Source organism: Gadus morhua, chromosome 20, assembly GCF_902167405.1.
Source record: "Gadus morhua chromosome 20, gadMor3.0, whole genome shotgun sequence".
In the NCBI taxonomy this organism is placed as follows: domain Eukaryota; kingdom Metazoa; phylum Chordata; class Actinopteri; order Gadiformes; family Gadidae; genus Gadus; species Gadus morhua.
Genome location: NC_044067.1, coordinates 7439775 through 7464684, shown reverse-complemented (window position 1 = coordinate 7464684; position 24910 = coordinate 7439775). Strand labels below are relative to the sequence as shown.

At 45.6% G+C, this 24910-nt stretch overlaps 4 protein-coding genes and 1 pseudogene across 18 annotated transcripts in view; 1 reads left to right on the top strand and 4 right to left on the bottom strand.

Annotated features, from left to right (window-relative positions):
• The window catches only part of caska (calcium/calmodulin-dependent serine protein kinase a), a 125236-nt gene that overhangs the window by 62889 nt on the left and 37437 nt on the right, over positions 1 to 24910 (top strand). The window lies entirely within an intron of this gene.
• LOC115532837 (probable G-protein coupled receptor 34) lies at positions 4150 to 10952 on the bottom strand. The gene is made up of 3 exons (XM_030342807.1): positions 10866 to 10952; positions 5100 to 5720; positions 4150 to 4988 (listed from the first exon to the last, which is right to left on the bottom strand). The coding sequence occupies exons 2-3, from the start codon at positions 5690 to 5692 to the stop codon at positions 4421 to 4423; spliced, it is 1161 nt and encodes a 386-aa protein (XP_030198667.1). The 5' UTR covers positions 5693 to 5720; positions 10866 to 10952; the 3' UTR covers positions 4150 to 4420.
• Positions 11942 to 13790, bottom strand: LOC115532840 (probable G-protein coupled receptor 34). The gene has a single exon (XM_030342812.1). The coding sequence runs from the start codon at positions 12911 to 12913 to the stop codon at positions 12155 to 12157; it is 759 nt and encodes a 252-aa protein (XP_030198672.1). The 5' UTR covers positions 12914 to 13790; the 3' UTR covers positions 11942 to 12154.
• On the bottom strand, positions 18309 to 21942 carry LOC115532839 (probable G-protein coupled receptor 34). 2 transcript variants are annotated; one of them, XM_030342811.1, is made up of 3 exons: positions 21882 to 21942; positions 19130 to 19750; positions 18309 to 19016 (listed from the first exon to the last, which is right to left on the bottom strand). In XM_030342811.1, the coding sequence occupies exons 2-3, from the start codon at positions 19720 to 19722 to the stop codon at positions 18533 to 18535; spliced, it is 1077 nt and encodes a 358-aa protein (XP_030198671.1). In that variant the 5' UTR covers positions 19723 to 19750; positions 21882 to 21942; the 3' UTR covers positions 18309 to 18532. The 2 variants fall into 2 exon arrangements, with proteins under 2 accessions (XP_030198671.1, XP_030198670.1); XM_030342810.1 differs by lacking the exon at positions 21882 to 21942 and having other exon boundaries at positions 19130 to 20259.
• On the bottom strand, positions 22535 to 23708 carry LOC115532842 (probable G-protein coupled receptor 34; annotated as a pseudogene).

The following is a 24910-nucleotide window of genomic DNA, read 5'->3' as shown; positions in this document are numbered from 1 at the left end:
ATCCACCTCAGCAGCTCTCCTTTGAGCACTCTTCCGTTCTGTTCTCGGACTATGACACTATGAACACGGGAGGTTGCATTAGACAGAAAGGGAGTTACCACGTCCCTCTGGTTAATGAGGTTTACTTATCTCATTCTGATGCAGTCATTGCAAGTGCATGTTTCTGCCCCACGACCACAAACATGTAACCAACTTCCTATCAACAATTTTGTGAAATGTTTCTATTGACTGTTCTGTTTTTTATCTGTCATCTCTGTAAAGTCTGATCTTGATGATCACATGTTTTTTAATAAGATAAGTGAAATTAGATATTGGCAAATATATAACCAAAGATGTCAGTATTGGATGTTGTAGTGGCCACAGTGTATCAGAGTAGTATTTGGTTAAGAAAATATTTTTTCTGCCCGTATCTGGCTCTTTCAGTATTTTCACCTCCATTCCAGTGGGGGGTGCTCCGCATAACATATCCTCCTCCACGTTTGTCTTTGTGCCTAGGGGTGCTGCTGTTGATGTAGCCAGCTGGCTGGGTAGTAAAAAGCCACAAGAGACCAGTACTCAAATTTGCTCTGCCTCTCTTCGTGCTGTAGACAGAATCATTCTAAAAAACAATAGATCCCTTGAGTCATTTTCAAAAAAAATCTCAATATAAAGGAAACATTAACGTGTTTCTTTCTTCATACATTTCCCAATAAATAATGCATTCATAATTGTTTTGAATAAATGTTTAATCAAAATGATTTGACACAAAATATAACGGCAAGAAAATATTAACAGTTGAAACCGTGTCCATAGCGACGTTCTCTTGTTCAGAAATAACAGAAAGTAGAATGCCTTAGTAGAACAATCCAAATAGTCTTCAACAAAGCTGTGGAATTGCTAATGTCATTAACAAAGTTTACTTTAAAATCAAACTACTTCATGTTTGAGAATAAGTATTATTTACAAAATCAAGGAACAAGCATGGGATCCCCTTTTGCACCATATTATGCTAATTTGTTCATGGGACTGTGGGAAGATAGACACATTTTTTAATAACAATCCATCTGCTGATAACATTCTGTTATTAAAAGGTTTATTGATGAATCTTTTCTGGTATTTGTGGGGTCTGAAGATGAATTGTATAAATTTAGAACATATCCCTTGTTTAATTTCACCACGGAATACAATGGGGAAAAAATACATTTCTTGGATTTAGTGATAATTGTGAATTTTGAAAAGAAATTGGAAACATCCGTTGACAGAAAAACAACTGATAGAAACACAATTCTACATGCATCTATTTTCCATCCAGAGCATAAAATTAAGAACATTCCTTATGGTCAGTTTGTCAGACTAAGTAGGATATATAGAAATGAAAAAGGTAATGAAATTAAAGTACATGAAATGTCCCAACGTTTAAGACAAAGAGGCTATGATGAAACACTTATTGACCAAGCAGTTGAAAACGCTTACAAAAGATACAGTAAATTACTACTAAACCTAAAGACTCAGATAGTAGAGTGATTTTGTGTCTGAATGTGACCCCACTCTAAATCATTTATCGTCACTGAAACCTCGCTTGTGTTTTAAAATAGCAAAGAAGAATATTAGGGATATGGTGAGCTTAAGTGTATTTTTGTGAAAGTTTAAATCTTCTGATATTCGAGCTTCTACATGTGCACATTGTTATTCATGATATGTGTATCAGAGTAGTATTTGGTTTAGAAAATAAAATGTTCTGCCTGTATCTGGCTCTTTCAGTATTTTCACCTCCATTCCAGTAGGGGGCGCTCCCCGATAAAAAATCCTCCTCAACGTTTGTCTGTGTGCCTTTGGGTGGTGCAGTCAGGCGTCGATTACGCTGGGGACGCCGGGGACGTGTCCCCACCAGATTTCGTCGTGATACATTTTGTACCCACCACTTGTAAAAAAAAAAGAATATATTTTAATTGACATTAAATTATTACACGGGTCTTCTCAATGCCGTGGAACGCTCCGTTCACTTGCATGGGCTCTTCACAACTTCCGGTACCGTTGCTTAGTATAATTGACCGCTGTCATGGAAAACAAAGGACTTTTTGCCTATGATGTTTTTGGTATCACTCCTCAAGTAGTCTGGTAACTTTTCAACCACAGCGTCTTCGGATGCTAAGCGACGTCAGCGACTTTGGAGGACTATTTTCTCTGCTGAACAACACTACGAATGCTGGTAACAAATAAATTGTAAAAAGACACACCATGTGAAGTAATTTTTTCCCTTTGGCACGTAGCCGTGTAATAAGCGGGATAATGTATGGAACGTCGCCGGTCATTATCGAAATGAAGCCCCTTCAGTGGGAAGCAAGACACCTTCGCTGCGCGTTGGTGTCCTGTTCGCCCTGTCGGGGCTTATTTTCCCGATAATGACCGGCATTCCATACATTATCCCTTACTTATTACACAGCTCTTCTTAATGCTGTAGACTGCTCCATTCACTTGCATGGGCCTTCCTAACGTTCAGCTGTCAATTATTTTTGTTTATTACACGACTCTTCTCAATGCAGTGGAATGCTCACGTCCACCATATTGACCGCTGTCAAGGAAAGTTGTTTTTTTTGCCTCTGATTCACGTCATCTGTATCACTCTGCAGTCTGGTAACTTTTCAACCCCAGCGTATTCGGTTGCTAAGCGACGTCAAAGACTTTGGCGAACTATTTCTCTGCTCATCAACGCTACGAATGATAACAAATACCGTATTGGTCCGAATATAAGACAGCCTTTTTTCCCCTCGACATAGGTCCGAAAAAGTCGGGTCGTCTTATATTCGGGGTCTAGTATTCAGAGCGCAGTTTCTCTTCTTCGCCTCTCCATTTAAATGTCAATACATATTCGCGGCCGCAGGTGGGGCCAGGAATTGGTTACGGGAAGAAGTAGTCCAGCGTCCTTAACAACCAGACCGTTACCGGTGTTTAAAGACATTTAGAGACAAGTGGCTCAAAAGTGGGTTAGGTCAATCAACAACAGCGGAGGAGCTATGATGCCATTTTTTTAATAATGGTCGTCAATAAGGCAGAGTCAAGTAACAACTGCCAAGCTGCCAAGAAGTTCGGGGTCACGGAGTGTAACGTAAGAAGATGGCGAGCACCAAAACAACGTCTCAAAGATGCCAACAGTCAGCGCAAATCCTACTGTGGTCCTCAAAGTGGTCGTTTCAGTGAGGTTGACCGGAGAGTTTTTGAATACGTCAGAGAAAACGCGCTTTGGGAGGAGCCGCTGGAAGCGGAGCAGCTGGGGAGCGATGACAGCGAGAGCGAACACAGCGGGGCAGTGAACGTGTGTGAGGGATAGAGAGACATCGGAGGAGAAATTTGGCGAATTTTAGTTAAGTTTAGTTAAATATGTGGCCTGTATTTTCTCTGTTATTTAAAAATGTTCACAATGTTGCTTGATTATTGCTTGATATTCATTTTGAATCATACTGTACATTTGCCTTGAAAGTGCCGTGGCCTTTACTGGCATTATTATTATTGTCATTAATATAACAAGTGTTTAAGTTCTTTGTTCTGCAAATGTGGTCTGCAAATCCTTTTTTCTAAATGTTTGTGTTGAAAAACGGGAGTCGTCTTATAATCAGGGTCGTCTTATATTCGGACCAATACGGTACTTTGGAAAAAGACACACTTTGTGATTTTTTTTTTCTCGATTTGGCAAGTAGCCATTACTAATAATACCAATACTCTTTGGCTGGGATGATGAGGCATCAGACAATCAAGTCATTTTAGCCTGAATACATAGGTAAAAAGCACCAGAGCAGGTTTCTAGTAACATGGACAGTATCAGAACGCTAACCTGTTGAACTAAATGGATGTGGTAGGCTACACCATCGGATGCATCTGCAGACCACTGCCACATAAATAAATGTCAGACGCGATATTTATTGATTAAGATTTGCTGGTGCTGTCGTAAGGTTTTTTGTATTCAAGTGGTCGGCTGTTTTAACTTGCAATGATAGTCGGTGGAGTCAGTCTCTTGTTGACACAAAGTGACTTTTGGTCATTCTTGCTTTGCTTGAATTCTGGAATAATTGTGGGGGGAATGCATGAGTTTTGGTCAGAATGCCTGATGTCGGCTAGTTTTGATGGAATGCGTGTTGTGAATTGAGAACAGCCAGCTCATGATGTGGTACAGCATTCAGCTGTGCAACAAATTTTAATTTTTTTTTCATTCTTGACGACTATTGTATTGCTGTGTGTAGCCACATGTTTGGCCCTTCTGAACCTAAACACGCAGTTAAATTCCTTTTCAAAATATTGAACAGAAATCATATCCATAGCAACGTCCTCCTGTTTAGAAATAACAGAAAGTAGCCTGCCTTAGAGGAACAATTCGAATTGTGTTCAACAAAGCTGTTGAATACATAAACAGACGTTTCAATTCTTTCTGGCTTTGCCCTTCGCCATCTTATGGCTGGCTCGTATTGTCATCCGTATTGTTCCCGAAGACGCCCACCAGGCCAATCGACTGCTGTCCCGGGACGGCCCTGCCTGAGCCCGAACCCTGCTCGACACTGTAGCTGCTGCCGCTAGCCCCGGCTTCCCGCATCACGTTGCCCAGCAACCGCATCACCTGCTTCCTCATGGACGACGACAGCAGGAAGTACATGATGGGATCCAGGCAGCTGTTGAGTGCAGAGAAGAGCACGGCCACCTCTTTGGCCTGGTAGACCACGCCCCTCCAGTAGCAGGACGTGTCTGTGATCTGGGTGACGATGTAGAAGGTGCGCACTATGTGGTAGGGCACGAAGCACACGGTGAAGAGGACGAGGATGAAGAAAGACTTTTTGGCCGTCCGGGCATAGCGGGCCGCGTTGGGCAGGTCGGGCTTCTCCTTGGACGTCCTCAGCAGCTTGAAGGCGATCTTGACGTAGCACACCACCATGCAGCCGTAGCTGATCCAGAAGATGACCACCAGCAAGAGGTTGGCGTAGCCCTTCCACTTGGAGTGCTGGAATACCTTATACTGGAAGCATCTGGAAGGACAAGAGAGCAACGACCACGTGACGCACAAACGAGCGAGGATCACATGCTTAGAGGGGGGACCGGTCCCCCAAGAAGAACGCTACATCAGAGATAATGCTGACCTGTTGAGCTCTTTCGTAGTCTTCTCGGAGAGCAGGATCATCATCAGGGTCAAGGCCAGCGCTATGGCCCAGATGAGGGCACAGGCGGCAGTTCTCCAGCCACACCTCATCGCCAGACCGCGGGGCCGCTGCAGCGGCACCCCGCCTCGGCTGATCTTCACGTAGCGGTCGACGCTGATCAGCCCCAGCAGCACGATGCTGATGTACATGTTCATGTAGAAGAAGTTTCCCACCGTGTGACACATGGTGGCGCCCAGCTCCCAGCGCTCCCCGCGCACCCCGTGGTACCACACCCTGAAGGCCATGCAGGCCACCAGCAGCAGGTCTGACAGCGCCACGTTGACCAGGAGCACGCGCACGGAGCCCTTCTTGGAGCGGTCGCGCAGGAACACCCACAGGGCCAGCAGGTTCCCAGCCAGGCCGAGCACGACAAAGAGGGCGTAGAAGAGCGTCAGGGGGATCCGCAGGGAGCTGGTGACCGAGGGACAGTGCGTGCTTGGGGACGGACCCACCGGCACCTGGCTGTCTGAGCCGCTGGAGTTCATGAAAGGAAAAGCCATCATGGCTGTTGTGGTGAGGATGTTTGACTTCATGAGGTCGTCTATGTTGGGTTCTTCACCTCTGATTGATGATGGAATGGGAAGAAAAAGTAAATAGAATGGGACAAGCAATTCAGCAAAACTAATAACCCTTCAGTCAGAGACTAGTATAAAATGAACCACAACATTTATTGACAACACATTTGGCAATTAGTCACTATCAATTTTTCTTGTGCATGATGGATTATTAAAGTCTGCCGGGAGATAATTTCCCTGGAAGGTGTCTAGACGCAAGTGATGGTGGTGGTGGTGAGGTTGGCTGGAGATCCTGCCCTGGAGGACACAATCTCCTACTGCCGGGGACGAATGGAATGTGAAGGGGATGGAGGAGGGCTGCAAAAAGCCACAAAACGGCAGATGTGAGCATGCCCGAGAGGTGTATATGTACACAGCGTTTTGGTCCTGGTTAAACACAAAAAGGTTCCTGATTAGTTGAGTTAAAGGGGCGGGCTGAAGGGGTTATCTGATCAGGGCTGTGTGAGTTCTCCATCGCTCTTTGTGAAAAGGGAAGCACTGGGTTATTTTTTTTCACTGCAGAGGCTGTCGCCCCTGCTCCACTGAATGAGGGAAGTACATTTGTTGAACTGAAACTACTGACAGACCAAGGTCAATCGTAGAGTGCATGTTTTTCTGGGGAGGATGCTGTCATTTTCTCCAGCACAAGAGGCATGATTAACGGGCCTGGTTTAACTTACTCTGTATTGGGGATGTGCATTTCTGGCATAAATACTATTCAATATTCGCTGAGAAGTATTTGAATAATTTTCGAAAATCAGTCAATCAAGAACCCAAACGCACACACGCACCTTGTATACACGCACACACAATGACACAGGGAGAGGCTTTTATGATTTGTGTCAAATCAATCTGTTCATTTCAACAACTGCGCCATCAATATTCAACATCAAAATCATTTCAACGTGGGCTTAGGCAGATAGGCCTACATGCGCCGAAAACAGATCACTATATATTTTACTGAACACAGCCTGCATGACGGTGAACTAGACACGTCTTTAGCATATGGAAACTATGGACCAAAAAATTTAGGGCTGTAACGATACACAAATTCACGATTCGGTTTGTATCACGATTTTTGACCCACGGTTCGATACATCCCACGATTCTTTTAAATTTAAAAAGCATTTTATTTAAACACTTAAATACCAATTATCTTAATGTAACATTTAATAACAAATAATTTGGAACACTGAACAGATTTGTACCGAAAGAATACTATTAAAGTAAAGCTAAATTAATAAAGAAATAACCAAAGATTGCAGTTGGAGGATGCTTTTTGCTGGTAGGCATAATAGGGTCCCTTTAACTGTTTGGTTGGTTTATTCAAATATCCTTATTAGCGCTTCTTATTAGGCTATGTAGCTTAAATAATGACATAATCAGGCCGTATAGAATGCAACATGTTTAATAGCCTAACTTTCAATAGATGAGGAAAAACATGAACGTCGCAATAACGAGGCATAGTGTTACGAGTAGCATATGTGTATGCGCGAGAATGGCAGTGTGCGTGTGTGAGTGACGTCAGCGAGTGAGTGGACGAGCGAGGAGAGCGAGCGGTAGCGCGTGTGTCTAGTGAAGAAGCGAATGAGTCCGGTAGAATAAAGTACCCATCCTGTCAATAATCAGTGGCCGCTTCATTCCGACCTATAAGCAGACACACTGCCAGTCAAATCACACAAAACAATAGAGACAGGATCACACAGGCAATTTTTTTCGCGCTTGGCCCACTCTGGATAAATGTCGTTCATATCGCATATGAGGACTTCGACGGCTGTGGATAAATGCAATCCTCCGTAGCCACGGAGAGCTGTGATCACAGAGAGGGCATCTCGTCACATATTTACGGCATCGATAGGAGGGGGCGCTGTCAGCAGACTATTATTTAGACAAATTATTAGCAAATTTCAATCGGACAATTTGACCGAAGAGTTAGAAAGGGCATATCGCGCTTCTGCCTTCTCACACCGCGAGACAGGTTCGTGGCTTTGAGTATCGCGATTTTCGGTTTGATACGCGTATCGTTACAGCCCTAAAAAAATTGCTTCACACGGTGTGTCTTTTTACAATTTATTTGTTACCAGCATTCGTAGTGTTGATCAGCAGAGAAATAGTCTGCCAAAGACGTTGACCTCGCTTAGCAACCAAGGACGCTGGGGTTGATAAGTTACCGGACTACTTGCGGAGTACTGGGACAAAAAAAAGGAAAATTCTACTTACCTTGACAGCGGTCATTATATGCTTAGTAACGGTGAATTATCAAAAGATTATTCACCACCGGAAGTTGCGAAGGCCATTGCAAGTGAATGGAGCGTTCATCAGCATTGAGAAGAGCCGTGAAAAATAACGATTGTCACTTTCATCATTCGAATTTCTACGTGACTGCTACTATTCGACGATCGTTGCCCGTCCCTACTCTGTACGCAATTGGCTGCTTGCCGTCGCTTCCCTGTCGTCCCGGTGTTAAACCACCCAATAGCGCGCAAGGGGGGGAACGCAGCTTGGTGATTGGCTCCCGCAAAACGGATCGGAAGCAGAAAGAAATGTATTGCTCTTCTCAAGACCCTTCTGCACGGCGAATTCAAATGGCCGGCAGAACGGGCTGGGGGTTCCCAGTCTAGAACTGGGCGGCCCAGAGTCCCGCAGCCATAGGCGACGATTACGCCGGGGACGCCAGATTTCGTCAAGATTAATTTTGTTCCCACCAAAAAATCGAATTGAATTATTATGGATTATAAAACGGGTCTTCTCAATGCCGTTGAACGCTCCGTTCACTTGCATGGGCTCTTCACAACTTGCGGCTGTAAATTATATTTGATAATTCACCGTTGCTAAGTATAATGGACCGCTGTCAAGGAAAACAAAGGACTTTTTGCCTATAATGACGTCTTTGGTATCACTCCCCAAGTAGTCCGGTAACTTTTCAACCCCAGCGTCTTCGGTTGCTAAGCGACGTCAACGTCTTTGGCAGACTATTTCTCTGCTGATTAACACTACGAATGATGTAACAAATAAATTGTAAGAAGACACACCATGTGAAGTAATTTTTTCGTTTTGGCACGTAGCTGTGTAATAAGCAGGATAATGTATAGAACGTCGCCGGTCATTATAGAAATGATGCCCCTTCAGGGCGAAGCAAGACACCTTCGCTGCGCGTCGGTGTCCTGTTCGCCCTGTCTGGGCTTATTTTCCCGATAATGACCGCCGTTCTATTCATTATCCCTTACTTATTACCCGGCTCTCCTCAATGCTGTAGACTGCTCCATTCACTTGCATGGGCCTTTCTAACATTCAGCTGTCAATTATTTTTGTTTATTACATGGCTCTTCTCAATGCTCACGTCCACCATATTTGACCGCTGACAAGGAAAGTGATTTTTTTTTGCCATTGATTCACGTCATCTGTATCACTCCGCAGTCCGGTAACTTATCAACCCCAGCGTATTTGGTTGCCAAGCGACGTCAACGACTTTGGAGAACTATTTCTCTGCTGATCAACGCTACGAATGATAACAAACAAATTTCAAAAAGACACACTGTTAAATGTATTTTTTCAATTTGGAAAGTAGCCATTACTAATACCAGTACTCTTTGGCTGGGATGATGAGGCATTAGACAATCAAGTCATTTTAGCCTGAATACATCGGTAAAAAGCACCAGAGCAGGTTGCTAGTACCATGGACAGTATCAGAACGATAACCTGTTGAACTAAATGGATGTGGTAGGCTACACCACGGGATGCATCTGCAAACCACTGCCACATAAATGTAGCAATATTTATTGCTTAAGATTTGCTGGTGCTGTGGCGAGGTCTTTTGTGTTTTTTGCACTCAAGTGGTCGGCTGTTTTAATTTGCAATTAATAGTCGCTGGAGTCAGTCTCTTGTTAACTCAAAGTGACTTTTAGTCATTCTTGCTTTGCTTGAATTCTGGAATAATTGTTGGGAGTGCATGAGTTTTTGGTCAGAATGCCTGATGTAGGCTAGTTTTGAAGGAATGCGTGTTGTGAATTCATACTTTGCAGTCACGTGACTACCATGGCTACCTGGAGGGCAACAAACACCGACAAAATGGCTTTTGTAGCACTCTGAAATAAAACTGCTTAGGATTGTTAAGTGACGCCTCCGCCAGTGTTGCCAGATTGGACCAGATTTCCCGCCCAATCTGGCAACACTGGCGATCCCCATGACCGCAGAGGGAGGGTTATTTTCATTTTGAAATAATCGTAATGTGTAATTAAACAATATGGCAAATTCTAATCTTAAAGACAATAGTTTTTCTCCTTTTATGATGGGATCCGGTAAAAAAATAACCCCGGCTTCACTCCTCGGCGGTTAATACATCCATCGCACAGCAACTCTCTGGCATATCGTTTTCCCCTCAAAATACCAACTTTCGTTTCGCATGGTCAAACTGGCGACGTCCTAGCAGATCCTTGATTATGTTACTAAGTTGCTAGAGAACGTTGTTCTTGCCCGCCAGCCAGTCGTCGTGACGTCACGTGCAAAGCATGAATTGAGAACAGCCAGCTCATGATGTGATAGTGTTCAGCTATGCAACAAATATTTTTTCTTTTTCAATCTTGACGACTTTTGTAGTGCTGTGTGTAGCCACACGTTTGGCCCTTCTGAACTTAAACACGCAGTTAATTTTCTTTCCTAGCTCCTTTTTGTTTATGTTGTAAGCTTAGCCATATCATGTCACGTTGCCAACATTGGATACATGGAGCAGAATATAGTGGATCATATGTCTGATGCTTTTTGGAAACGTTTTCTTCATAATACGTGCCAGACAGATTTTGTATACATTTTATTCCTTAGTAATTAGCTACATGGGTATGCCGTCATTCAGAACCTTTCATTACCGGCACTAAAGAGAGAAAAAAGAGTGCATCCTTATTGTACCCAGCCCTTCTGAAAATGCACTTCCGAATGCGTCTTTCCCCAGCACATTTCAAACCAAACTGACGCCCATGCCCGCAGCGCTCCCCGAAGAGTAGCCCTTTGTGAAAACTGACGATTCATCCCCAAAGTTTACTGAGCAACGAGCACAAGCATCAGAGAATACATAAGTATAGGACAACATGAGCACACTCAGGGAGATACACACCAAAACTTCATACTTTAAACAAAGGAAGATCGGAGTCGTACTTACCCGACCGGTGGTCATCGACATTAGCAGTTCTCCTTTGAGCACTTTTCAGTTCTGTTCTCGGGCTATGGTCACGGGAGGTGGCTTTAGACAGAAATGGAGATACCACTTCCTTCTGATTCATGAGGTTTCCTTCTCATTGTGCGACAGCCGTTGCCAGTGCGCATTTCTCCACCATGACCAAAAACATGGTACCAACTTCCTATCAGATGGTTGAATTTTGTGAAATGTTTCTCTTGACGCTTCTGTTTTTTATTCTGTCATTTCGCAAACTCTGATCTTGATGATCACATGGTTTGCAATAAGATAATTTAAATGAGCTATTGGCGAAATTGTAACCAACGAAGTCAGTATTGCATTTTGTAGTGGCCACAGTGTATCAGAGCAGTATTTGGTTTCGAAAATATTTTTTCAGCCCGTATCTGGCTCTTTCATTATTTTCACCTCCATTCCAGTGGGGGGCGCTCCGCAATAACAAAACCCCTCAACGTTTGTCTTTGTGCCTAGGGGTGGTGCTGTTGATGTAGCCAACTGGCTGGGTGGTTAAAAGCCACAAGAGACCTTCATATTTGCTCTACCTCTCTTTGTGCTGTAGACAAAATCATTCTAAAAAACGATTGATCCCTTGGGTCATTTTCAAATAAAATCTCAATATTTAGGAAACATTCAAGTGTTTATTTCTTCATACATTTCCCAATAAATAATACATTCATTCATTCATCATTTTTAATGCATGTTTAATAAAAATAATTTGACACAAAATATAACGGCAAGAAAATATTTAAGGCCTAAAAAAAAAAAAGTTTGGTTCCTGTTGGTTGTCAGTTGAGGTCATGGGTAGGTAGGGAATTTATTTTATGTTTTTATTTTATTTTTTCCAGCGGCAGCGAATGATAGGTAGGTTGTTTTCATTTAAAAACGAGAAAATTCGCTCATCCTTGTACAGAATGACGAGGTGCTGTACCAAAACGTAATTATAGAGGTGCTGTACCAAAACGTAATTACATTAAAAAAAAAAAATATATATATATATATATATTTTTTATAAAACTCATAAAATAATTTGGGTCGCACATAAATTGACAGGGTCGGTCGGAAACCGGAACCAAACTAATTTTTTTTTTAGGCCTAACAAAAGAAAATGTGTCCATATCAACGTCCTCCTGTTCAGAAATAACAGAGTAGAATGCTTCAGTAGAAAAATCAGAATTCTGTTGTAGCTGTGGAATACATATGCATAGGTTTCAATTCTCGCTGGCATTCCCCTTCCCCATCTTGTAATGTCAGCCGTATTATTCCCGAAGATGCCCACCAGCCCGGTCGACGGCTGTCTCGGAAAGGTCCTGCCTGGCGCTACCCAGCAACCGCATCACCTGCTTCCTCATGGATGACGACAGCAGGAAGTACATGATGGGATCCAGGCAGCTGTTGAGTGCAGAGAAGAGCAGGGCCACCTCTTTGGCCTGGTAGACCACGCCCCTCCAGTAGCAGGACGTGTCGGTGATCTGGGTGACGATGTAGAAGACGCGCACTATGTGGTGGGGCATGAAGCACACGGTATAGAGGAAGAGGATGAAGAAGGACTTTTTGGCCGTCCGGGCATAGCGGGCCGCGTTGGGCAGGTCGGGCTTCTCCTTGGACGTCCTCAGCAGCTTGAAGGCGATCTTGACGTAGCACACCACCATGCAGCCGTAGCTGATCCTGAAGGCCAGGCAGACCACCACCAGCAGCAGTTCCGACAGCGCCACGTTGACCAGGAGCACGTCCACGGAGGCCTTCTTGTCGGAGCCCTTCTTGTCGGAGCCCTTCTTGTCGGAGCGGTCGCGCAGGAACACCCACAGGGCCAGCAGGTTCCCGGCCAGGCCGAGCACGACGAAGAGGGCGTAGAAGAGCGTCAGGGGGATCCGCAGGGAGCTGGTGTCCAAGGAACAGGGGCCGGGCTCGGGGGACGGACCCACCGACACCTGGCTCTCTGGGCCACTGGAGTTTAGGAAAGGATAGGCCATCATGGCTGTTGTGGTGAGGATGTTTGACGTCATGAGGTCGTCCATGTTGGGTTCTTCACCTCTGGTTGATGGAGGAATGGGCGAAAAAAGTTAATAAAATGGGACAAGCAATTGAGCAAAACTAACAAACATTCAGTCAGAGACTAGTGTTAAAAATGAACCACAACATTTATTGACACGACTCAAATGGCCGGCAGAACGGGCTGGGGGCACCCAGTCTAGAACTGGGCGGCCCTGAGTCCCGCAGCGCTCTCCGAAGAGTAGCACTTTGTGAAAACTGACAATCACCAAAGTTTACTGAGCACCGCGTACAAGCATCAGAGAATACATCAGTATACTGTATTGGTAAGGTGCCACTATTGACTTTAAGAACATTACATGAGCACACTCGGGGAGATACACACCAAAACGTTATACTTTAAACAAAGGAAGATCGGAGACGTACTTACCCGACCGGTGGTCATCGACATTAGCAGTTCTCCTTTGAGCACTCTTCCGTTCTGTTCTCGGACTATGAACACGGGAGGTGGCTTTAGACAGAAATGGTGGTTCCACTTCCTTCTGATTCATGAGGTTTCCTTCTCATTCTGCGACAGTCATTGCCAGTGCGCATTTCTCCCCCATGACCAAAAAGATGGTACCAACTTCCTATCAGATGGTTGGATTTTGTGAAATGTTTCTCTTGACCGTTCTGTTTTTTATCTATCATTTCACAAACTCTGATCTTGATGATCACATGGTTTGTAATAAGATAATTCAAATTAGCTATTGGCGAAAATGTAACCAACGAAGTCAGTATTGCATTTTGTAGTGGCCAGTGTATCAGAGTAGTATTTGGTTTCGAAAATATTTTTTCAGCCCGTATCTGGCTCTTTCGTTATTTTCACCTCCATTCCAGTGGGGGGCGCTCCGCAATAACAAAACCCCCTCAACGTTTGTCTTTGTGCCTAGGGGTGGTGCTGTTGATGTAGCCAACTGGCTGGGTGGTAAAAAGCCACAAGAGACCTTCATATTTGCTCTACCTCTCTTTGTGCTGTAGACAAAATCATTCTAAAAAACGATTGATCCCTTGGGTCATTTAAAAAAAAAATCTCAATATTTAGGAAACATTCAAGTGTTTATTTCTTCATACATTTTTACATCATTTTTAATGCATGTTTAATAAAAAATAATTTGACACAAAATATAACGGCAAGAAAATATTTAACAGTTGAAAACGTGTCCATAGCAACGTTCTCCTGTTCAGAAATAACAGAGTAGAATGCTTCAGTAGAAAAATCAGAATTGTGTTGTAGCTGTGGAATACATATACATAGGTTTCAATTCTCGCTGGCATTCCCCTTCCCCATGTTGTAATGTCAGCCGTATTATTCCCGAAGACGCCCACCAGCCCGGTCGACGGCTGTCTCGGGAAGGTCCTGCCTGACGCTGCCCAGCAACCGCATCACCTGCTTCCTCATGGACGACGACAGCAGGAAGTACATGATGGGATCCAGGCAGCTGTTGAGTGCAGAGAAGAGCAGGGCCACCTCTTTGGCCTGGTAGACCACGCCCCTCCAGTAGCAGGACGTGTCGGTGATCTGGGTGACGATGTAGAAGACGCACACTATGTGGTGGGGCACGAAGCACACGGTATAGAGGACGAGGGTGAAGAAGGACTTTTTGGCCGTCCGGGCATAGCGGGCCGCGTTGGGCAGGTCGGGCTTCTCCTTGGACGTCCTCAGCAGCTTGAAGGCGATCTTGACGTAGCACACCACCATGCAGCCGTAGCTGATCCAGAAGATGACCACCAGCAAGAGGTTGACGTAGCCCTTCCACTTGGAGTGCTGGTGTGACTTATACTGGAAGCATCTGGAAGGACAAGAGGACAACGACCGCCGTGACGCACGAACGAGAGAGGATCTAATAATGAGAGGGGTGACCGGTCGCCCATGAAGAACGCTACATCACAGAGATTAACACTGACCTGTTGAGCTCCTGGGGAGTCTCCTCGCCGAGCAGGGTCATCAGCAGGGTAAAGGCCAGCATCAGAGCCCAGATGAGGGCACAGGCGGCTGTTCTCCAGCCGCACCTCATCGCCAGACCGCGGGGCCGCTGCAGCGGCACCCCGCCTCGGCTGATCTTCACGTAGCGGTCGACGCTGATCAGCCCCAGCAGCACGATGCTGATGAACATGTTCATGTAGAAGAAGTTGAGCACCACGTGACACATGGTGGCGCCCAGCTCCCAGCGCTCCCCGCGCACCCCGTGGTACCACACCCTGAAGGCCATGCAGACCACCAGCAGCAGGTCTGACAGCGCCACGTTGACCAGGAGCACGCGCACGGAGCCCTTCTTGGAGCGGTCGCGCAGGAACACCCACAGGGCCAGCAGGTTCCCGGCCAGGCCGAGCACGACGAAGAGGGCGTAGAAGAGCGTCAGGGGGATCCGCAGGGAGCTGGTGTCCGAGGGACAGTGCGGGTCGGGGGACGGGCCCACCGACACCTGGCTCTCTGGGCCGCTGGAGTTCATGAAAGGAAAAGGCATCATGGCTGTTGTGGTGAGGATGTTTGACTTCATGAGGTCGTCCTTGTTGGGTTCTTCACCTCTGATTTATTGAGGAATGGGCAAAAAAAGTTAATACAATTGGACAAGCCATTGAGCAAAACTAACAACCATTCAGTCAGTTTTGTTTAAAATGAACCACAACATTTATGTACAACACATTTTGCAATGAGTCACTATCAAATTGTTCTTCTGGACGATGGATTATTGAAGTCTGCCAGGAGATAATTTCCCTGGAAGGTGTCTAGACCCATGTGCTGGTGGTGGTGGTGGTGGTGGTGAGGTTCACTGGAGATCCTGCCCTGGAGGACAGGATCTCCTACTGAGGGGGACGAATGTAGTGTGAAGGGGAAGGGGATGGGGCGGCAAAAAGCCACAGAACAGCAGATATGACCATGCCTGATAGGTGTATATGTACACTGTGTTTTGGTCCTGGTTAAACACCAAAACGTTTCAGATTGGTTGAGAAATAAAGGGCCGGGTTGTTGGGGTTATCTGATCTTGGGGGCGTGAGTTCTCCATCGCTCTGTGTAAGAACGGAAGCACTGGGTTATTTTGCTTCACTGATTGTTGTCGTACATTTGTGGAACTGGGCTAGATCAATCGTAGATTGCACGTTCGTTTTGAGAGTCTGCTGTCATTTTCTTCAGCACAAGAGTTGTGATCAACGGGCCTACTTCAACTGACTCTGCTGCTTGCTGTCGCCTCCCTGTCATCCCTGAGTTATACCAGCCAATAGCGAGCCAGGGGAGAAGCCAGCTTGGTGATTGGCTCCCGCAAAAACGTATCGGAAGCAGAAAGAAATATATTGCTCTTCTCCAGACCCTTCTGAGGGGGAATTCAAATCGCCAGCAGAACGGGCTGGGGGTACCCAGTCTAGAACTTGGTGGCCCTCAGTCCCGCAGCGCTCTCCGAAGAGTAGCACTTTGTGAAAACTGATGATTCATCACCAAAGCTTCCTGAGCACCACGTACAAGGATCAGAGAATACTAGGGATGGGAATCGAGAAGCGGGTCTTGTTCAGAACCGGTGCCCAGTGAACCAATTCCTTGGAATTGTTAGCATGCCTGCTTAAAGATCCCGCTTATCGGTTCCGGCCGTTCCAAATGCGTCAAAACGTCACACACGCGCTGCTTTCTTTCGATTCAGAACTCAGCAAGCATGGCGCAGAGGCAGAAGCGCTCTAAAGCTTTGTTGTATTTGACGCGAAAAGACAACAATTGTAACGTTTCCATTTCGTCAAAGGGGGGAACTACCTCCAATATGCAGAAACATTTGGCTACAAAGCATGCAATTCATTTGCAGGATTGTCGCGTGTTTGATACACTACTAACTAGCGACGCAAGTGAGTCAAGCAGCAGTGGAGCTATCGGGACGCGATCTGTTGTAAATGCCGAGTGTGTGTGTGTGTGTGTGTGTGTGTGTGTGTGTGTGTGTGTGTGTGTGTGTGTGTGTGTGTGTGTGTGTGTGTGTGTGTGTGTGTGTGTGTGTGTGTGTGTGTGTGTATATGTATGTATATATGTGTATGTATAATAACAGTGCTATATAGTAATTTGGGTAGTATAAAGGGTATGAATACATAATGTGGAATTTATTCGTAACTGAATTCAAATGTGTTAAAAATTTGTAATGTTATTACCTTATATAACGATCCACCGTCTCTTTACAGAAGTCTTCTTTGTTTTTTTTATGCCAGTTGAATTTTGTTACAAGTTAAATGCAAATGAGCACTGTTAATATTAAAAAAGACACAAGCTCTTACTTGACTGTTTCCAGTCTGTGTTTTCAGTTTTATGGCACATAATGATGGCATTTGGGCTCAAAAAGCCAAACATATCTTTTTTTTGGTCTGGACTAATTAATGTGAAAATGTACTATTTCCTAATATTAGCGGCACTTCTGATCAGATATTAAAGTGAGTTAATACAAACAAACAAATTTGTAGGCCCTACTTATTTTCTCAGCCAATGAGAATCGATAAGGAATCGGATCGATGAGCAGAATTGGAATCTGAATCCTTAAATTCTTATCAATTCCCATCCCTAGTGAATACAGAAGTATACTGTATCGTAAAGTTCCACTATTGCCTCTTAGGGCAATACATAAGCACGCTCAGGGTGACACACACCAAAACGTCATACTTCAAACAAAGGTAGATTGGAGACGTACTTACCCGACCGGTGCTCATCCACCTTAGCAGTTCTCCTCTGAGCACTCTTCCGTTATGTTCTTGGACTATGACACTTTGAACACGGTAGGTTGCTTAGTTAGGGAGGTACCACGTCCTTCTGATTCATGAGGTTTCCTTCTCATTCTGCTACGGTCATTTCCAGTGCGCATTTCTCCCCCATGACCACAAACATGCTACCAACTTCCTATCAGATGGTTGAATTTTGTGAAATGTTTATCTTGATTGTTCTGTTCTTATCTGTCATCTCTGCAAACTCTGATCTTGATGATCACATGGTTTTTTTATAAGATAATTGAAATTAGCTATTGGTGAAAATGTAACCAAAGAAGCCAGTATTGCATGTTGTAGTGGCCACAGTGTATCAGAGTAGTATTTGGTTTAGAAAATATTTTCTCTGCCCGCATCTGGCTCTTTCATTATTTTCACCTCCATTCCAGTGGGGGGTGCTCCGCAATAACAAACGTTATTGCGGAGTGCAACGTTTGTCTTTGTGCCTAGGGGTGGTGCTGTTGATGTGGCCAGCTGGCTTGGTGGTAAAAAGCCACACGAGACCTTCAAATTTGCTCTGCCTCTCTTTGTGCTGTAGACAGAATCATTCTAAAAAACGATTGATCCCTTGGGTCATTTTCAAATAAAATCTCAATATTTAGGAAACATTCAAGTGTTTATTTCTTCATACATTTCCCAATAAATAATACTTTCATAATCATGTTTAATGCATGTTTAATAAAAATAATTTGACAAAAAATATAACGGCAAGAAAATATTTAAGTTGAAAACGTGTCCATAGCAACGTTCTCCTGTTCAGAAATAACAGAGTAGAATGCTTCAGTAGAAAAATCAGAATTGTGTTGTAGCTGTGGAATACATATGCATAGGTTTCAATTCTCGCTGGCATTCCCCTTCCCCATCTTGTAATGTCAGCCGTATTATTCCCGAAGACGCCCACCAGCCCGGTAGACGGCTGTCTCGGGAAGGTCCTGCCTGGCGCTACCCAGCAACCGCATCACCTGCTTCCTCATGGATGAGGACAGCAGGAAGTACATGATGGGATCCAGGCAGCTGTTGAGTGCAGAGAAGAGCAGGGCCACCTCTTTGGCCTGGTAGACCACGCCCCTCCAGTAGCAGGACGTGTCGATGATCTGGGTGACGATGTAGAAGACGTACACTATGTGGTGGGGCACGAAGCACACGGTATAGAGGAAGAGGACGAAGAAGGACTTTTTGGCCGTCCGGGCGTAGCGGGCCGCGTTGGGCAGGTCGGGCTTCTCCTTGGACGTCCTCAGCAGCTTGAAGGCGATCTTGACGTAGCACACCACCATGCAGCCGTAGCTGATCCAGACGATGACCACCAGCATGAGGTTGCGGTAGCCCTTCCACTTGGAGTGCTGGTGTGACTTATACTGGAAGCATCTGGAATGACAAGAGGGCAACGACCGCCGTGACGCACGAACGAGAGAGGATCTAATAATGAGAGGGGTGACCGGTCACCCAAGAAGAATGCTACATCAGAGATTAACACTGACCTGTTGAGCTCCTGGGGAGTCTCCTCGCCGAGCAGGGTCATCAGCAGGGTAAAGGCCAGCACCAGAGCCCAGATGAGGGCACAGGCGGCTGTTCTCCAGCCGCACCTCATCGCCAGACCGCGGGGCCGCTGCAGCGGCACCCCGCCTCGGCTGATCTTCACGTAGCGGTCGACGCTGATCAGCCCCAGCAGCACGATGCTGATGAACATGTTCATGTAGAAGAAGTTGAGCACCACGTGACACATGGTGGCGCCCAGCTCCCAGCGCTCCCCGCGCACCCCGTGGTACCACACCCTGAAGGCCATGCAGACCACCAGCAGCAGGTCTGACAGCGCCACGTTGACCAGGAGCACGCGCACGGAGCCCTTCTTGGAGCGGTCGAGCAGGAACACCCACAGGGCCAGCAGGTTCCCGGCCAGGCCGAGCACGACGAAGAGGGCGTAGAAGAGCGTCAGGGGGATCCGCAGGGAGCTGGTGTCCAAGGGACAGTGCGGGTCGGGGGACGGGCCCACCGACACCTGGCTCTCTGGGCCACTGGAGTTCATGAAAGGAAAAGGCATCATGGCTGTTGTGGTGAGGATGTTTGACTTCATGAGGTCGTCCTTGTTGGGTTCTTCACCTCTGATTTATTGAGGAATGGCCAAAAAAAGTTAATACAATTGGACAAGCCATTGAGCAAAACTAACAACCATTCAGTCAGTTTTGTTTAAAATGAACCACAACATTTATGTACAACACATTTTGCAATGAGTCACTATCAAATTGTTCTTCTGGACGATGGATTATTGAAGTCTGCCAGGAGATAATTTCCCTGGAAGGTGTCTAGACCCATGTGCTGGTGGTGGTGGAGGTGGTGGTGGTGAGGTTCACTGGAGATCCTGCCCTGGAGGACAGGATCTCCTACTGAGGGGGACGGATGTAGTGTGAAGGGGAAGGGGATGGAGCGGGGCGGCAAAAAGCCACAGAACAGCAGATATGAGCATGCCTGATAGGTGTATATGTACACTGTGTTTTGGTCCTGGTTAAACACCAAAACGTTTCTGATTGGTTGAGAAATAAAGGGCCGGGTTGTTGGGGTTATCTGATCTTGGGGGCGTGAGTTCTCCATCGCTCTGTGTAAGAACGGAAGCACTGGGTTATTTTGCTTCACTGATTGTTGTCGTACATTTGTGGAACTGGGCTAGATCAATCGTGGATTGCACGTTCGTTTTGAGAGTCTGCTGTCATTTTCTTCAGCACAAGAGTTGTGATCAACGGGCCTACTTCAACTGACTCTGCTGCTTGCTGTCGCCTCCCTGTCATCCCTGTGTTATACCAGCCAATAGCGAGCCAGGGGAGAAGCCAGCTTGGTGATTGGCTCCCGCAAAAACGTATCGGAAGCAGAAAGAAATATATTGCTCTTCTCCAGACCCTTCTGAGGGGGAATTCAAATCGCCAGCAGAACGGGCTGGGGGTACCCAGTCTAGAACTTGGTGGCCCTCAGTCCCGCAGCGCTCTCCGAAGAGTAGCACTTTGTGAAAACTGATGATTCATCACCAAAGCTTCCTGAGCACCACGTACAAGGATCAGAGAATACTAGGGATGGGAATCGAGAAGCGGGTCTTGTTCAGAACCGGTGCCCAGTGAACCAATTCCTTGGAATTGTTAGCATGCCTGCTTAAAGATCCCGCTTATCGGTTCTGGCCGTTCCAAATGCGTCAAAACGTCACACACGCGCTGCTTTCTTTCGATTCAGAACTCAGCAAGCATGGCGCAGAGGCAGAAGCGCTCTAAAGCTTTGTTGTATTTGACGCGAAAAGACAACAATTGTAACGTTTCCATTTCGTCAAAGGGGGGAACTACCTCCAATATGCAGAAACATTTGGCTACAAAGCATGCAATTCATTTGCAGGATTGTCGCGTGTTTGATACACTACTAACTAGCGACGCAAGTGAGTCAAGCAGCAGTGGAGCTATCGGGACGCGATCTGTTATTAATGCCGTGTGTGTGTGTGTGTGTGTGTGTGTGTGTGTGTGTGTGTGTGTGTGTGTGTGTGTGTGTGTGTGTGTGTGTGTGTGTGTGTGTGTGTGTGTGTGTGTGTGTGTGTGTGTGTGTGTGTGTGTGTGTGTGTGTAATAACAGTGCTATATAGTAATTTGGGTAGTATAAAGGGTATGAATACATAATGTGGAATTTATTCGTAACTGAATTCAAATGTGTTAAAAATTTGTAACGTTATTACCTTATATAACGATCCACCGTCTCTTTACAGAAGTCTTCTTTGTTTTATTTATGCCAGTTGAATTTTGTTACAAGTTAAATGCAAATGAGCACTGTTAATATTAAAAAAGACACAAGCTCTTACTTGACTGTTTTCAGTCTGTGTTTTCAGTTTTATGGCACATAATGATGGCATTTGGGCTCAAAAAGCCAAACATATCTTTTTTTGGTCTAGACTAATTAATGTGAAAATGTACTATTTCCTAATACTAGCGGCACTTCTGATCAGATATTAAAGAGTTAATACAAACAAACAAATTTGTAGGCCCTACTTATTTTCTCAGCCAATGAGAATCGATAAGGAATCGGATCGATAAGCAGAATTGGAATCTGAATCCTTAAATTCGTATCAATTCCCATCCCTAGTGAATACAGAAGTATACTGTATCGTAAAGTTCCACTATTGCCTCTTAGGACAATGCATAAGCACACTCAGGGTGACACACACCAAAACGTCATACTTCAAACAAAGGTAGATGGGAGACGTACTTACCCGACCGGTGCTCATCCACCTCAGCAGTTCTCCTCTGAGCACTCTACTTATGTTCTTGGACTATGACACTTTGAACACGGGAGGTTGCTTAGTTAGGGAGGTACCACGTCCTTCTGATTCATGAGGTTTCCTTCTCATTCTGCAACGGTCATTTCCAGTGCGCATTTCTCCCCCATGACCACAAACATGTTACCAACTTCCTATCAGATGGTTGAATTTTGTGAAATGTTTCTTTTGACTGTTCTGTTTTTTATCTGTCATCTCTGCAAACTCTGATCTTGATGATCACATGGTTTTTTAAAGAGATAATTAAAATAGCTATTGGCGAAAATGTAACCAAAGAAGCCATTATTGCATGTTGTAGTGGCCACAGTGTATCAGAGTAGTATTTGGTTTAGAAAATATTTTTTCTGCCCGTATCTGGCTCTTTCATTATTTTCACCTCCATTCCAGTTGGGGGCGCTCCGCAATAACAAAACACCCTCAACGTTTGTCTTTGTGCCTAGGGGTGGTTCTGTTGATGTGGCCAGCTGGCTTGGTGGTAAAAAGCCACAAAAGACCATCAAATTTGCTCTGCCTCTCTTTGTGCTGTAGACAGAATCATTCTAAAAAACGATTGTTCCCTTGGGTCATTTTCAAATAAAATCTCAATATTTAGGAAACATTCAAGTGTTTATTTCTTCATACATTTCCCAATAAATAATACATTCATAATCATTTTTAATGCATGTTTAATAAAAATAATTTGACACAAAATATAACGGCAAGAAAATACTTAACAGTTGAAAACGTGTCCATAGCAACGTTCTCCTGTTCAGAAATAGAATAGAGTAGTAGTAGAATACATATACAGAAGTTTCAATTCTCGCTGGCATTCCCCTTCCCCATCTTGTAATGTCAGCCGTATTATTTCCGAAGACGCCCACCAGCCCGGTCGACGGCTGTCTGGGGACGGTCCTGCCTGACGCTGTCCAGCAACCGCATTACCTGCTTCCTCATGGACGACAACAGCAGGAAGTACATGATGGGATCCAGGCAGCTGTTGAGCGCAGAGAAGAGCAGGGTCACCTCTTTGGCCTGGTAGACCACTCCCTTCCAGTAGCAGGACGTGTCGGTGATCTGGGAGACGGTGTAGAAGACGCGCACTATCTGGTAGGGCGCGAAGCACACGTGAAGAGGAAGAGGCTGAAGAAGGACTTTTTGGCCGTCTGGGCGTAGCGGGCTGCGTTGGGCAGGTCGGGCTTCTCCTTGGACGTCCTCAGCAGCTTGAAAGCGATCTTGACGTAGCACACCACCATGCAGCCGTAGCTGATCCAGAAGATGACCACCATTATGAGGTTGACGTAGCCCTTCCACTTGGAGTGCTGGTGTGCCTTATACTGGAAGCACCTGGAAGGAAAAGAGAGCAACGACCACCGTGAGGCACAAACGAGCAAGGATCTCATACTTAGAGGGGTGACCTGTCCCCCAAGAAGAACGCTACATCACAGAGATTAACACTGACCTGTTGAGCTCCTGGGGAGTCTCCTCGCCGAGCGGGATCAGCAGCAGGGTCAAGGCCAGCGCCAGGGCCCAGATGAGGGCGCAGGCGGCAGTTCTCCAGCCGCACCCCGAGTCCCGCAGCGCTCTCCGAAGAGTAGCACTTTGGGAAAACGGACGATTCATCACCAAAGTTTAATGAGCTCCGTGTACAAGCATCAGAGAATACAGAAGTATACTGTATCGGTAAGATGCCACTATTGCCTCTAAGGGTGCACTCAAACTAGGCCATCTGGCCGTGGCCGTGGCCGTTTTCACACCTAACCGTGCTCAAATCTGCCAGTGTGAGTGTGGCCAGTCTGGCCAGGCCAGGCCAATTTGGTCACTTGAGAGAGGTGTGCTGCTACGGTACGGACCGCTACGGTACAGATGCTAATGAGCCAACATGCGCACACGCATGGCTACACAACCTGAGCTGGATGACGTATAGTCCATGCGACGACCACGGACGTAATAAAGGCGACGAGCCTTCTTTCCCATTAAACGGTAAACATGTATCCAAATAAGCAAGACTCAGCAAAGTGCGAACTGTGTTCTGTGTTGTTGTCCATTGTTAGAACTCTGACTGGCGGCAGACTTTATTATGGTCCATGCAGCGGACGCTTGGTGATGACGTGTTACTTACGACGTGATGACGTATGTACAAGAGCCTACCGTGGCCAGGCCACAGTTGCAGCGGCCAGATGGCCTAGTGTGAGTGCAGGCCAGAGAACAATGGGGCCATTTGAGCACGGTTAGGTGTGAAAACGGCCAACGGCCACGGCCAGATGGCCTAGTGTGAGTGCACCCTAAGGACAATACATGAGCACAGTAATTTTGTGAACTATGTTCGATTTAGTCTTTTGACGAAAATGCTTATTAGATTTAGTCACATTTTAGTCATTGTTTTCCTTTGTAGTTTTAGTCTAGTTTTAGTCGACGAAGAGTCCTTACATTTTAGGGGTCTGAAGAGGTCTTTTGTGTTTTTTGCACTCAAGTGGTCGGCTGTTTTAACTTGCAATTGATAGTCGGTGGAGTCAGTCTCTTGTTGACACAAAGTGACTTTTGGTCATTCTTGCTTTGCTTGAATTCTGGAATAATTTGGGGGGGGGGGGGTGCATGAGTTTTGGTCAGAATGGTCAGATGTAGGCAGGGGTGGACTGGTAGAGAAATTCATCCCTGGCCTTTTTTGTCCAGACCAGCCCACTACATTATCAGCACTAGGGGTGGGACGAGACGAACGCTGTATGTACTTGATTAAAACAATTTAATATAGTACATACATCCGAATAATAGTGCAGCACTGTAAAAAGCAGTTCTTTCTTTTTTTTGTTTTTGTTTTTCCAGTTTGTGTCCATGGTGCTGCAGGTGTGAAACCTGAACAGGAAGTTACCTCCTGTGGTTGCTGCATCTCCTCCCCCCATATCTACATATCTACAAAACCCTTGTTAAATATCACACTTGATCCAACGCTAAATTCTCTCTTGCAGTTTTGAGTCTGTGAATGTTAA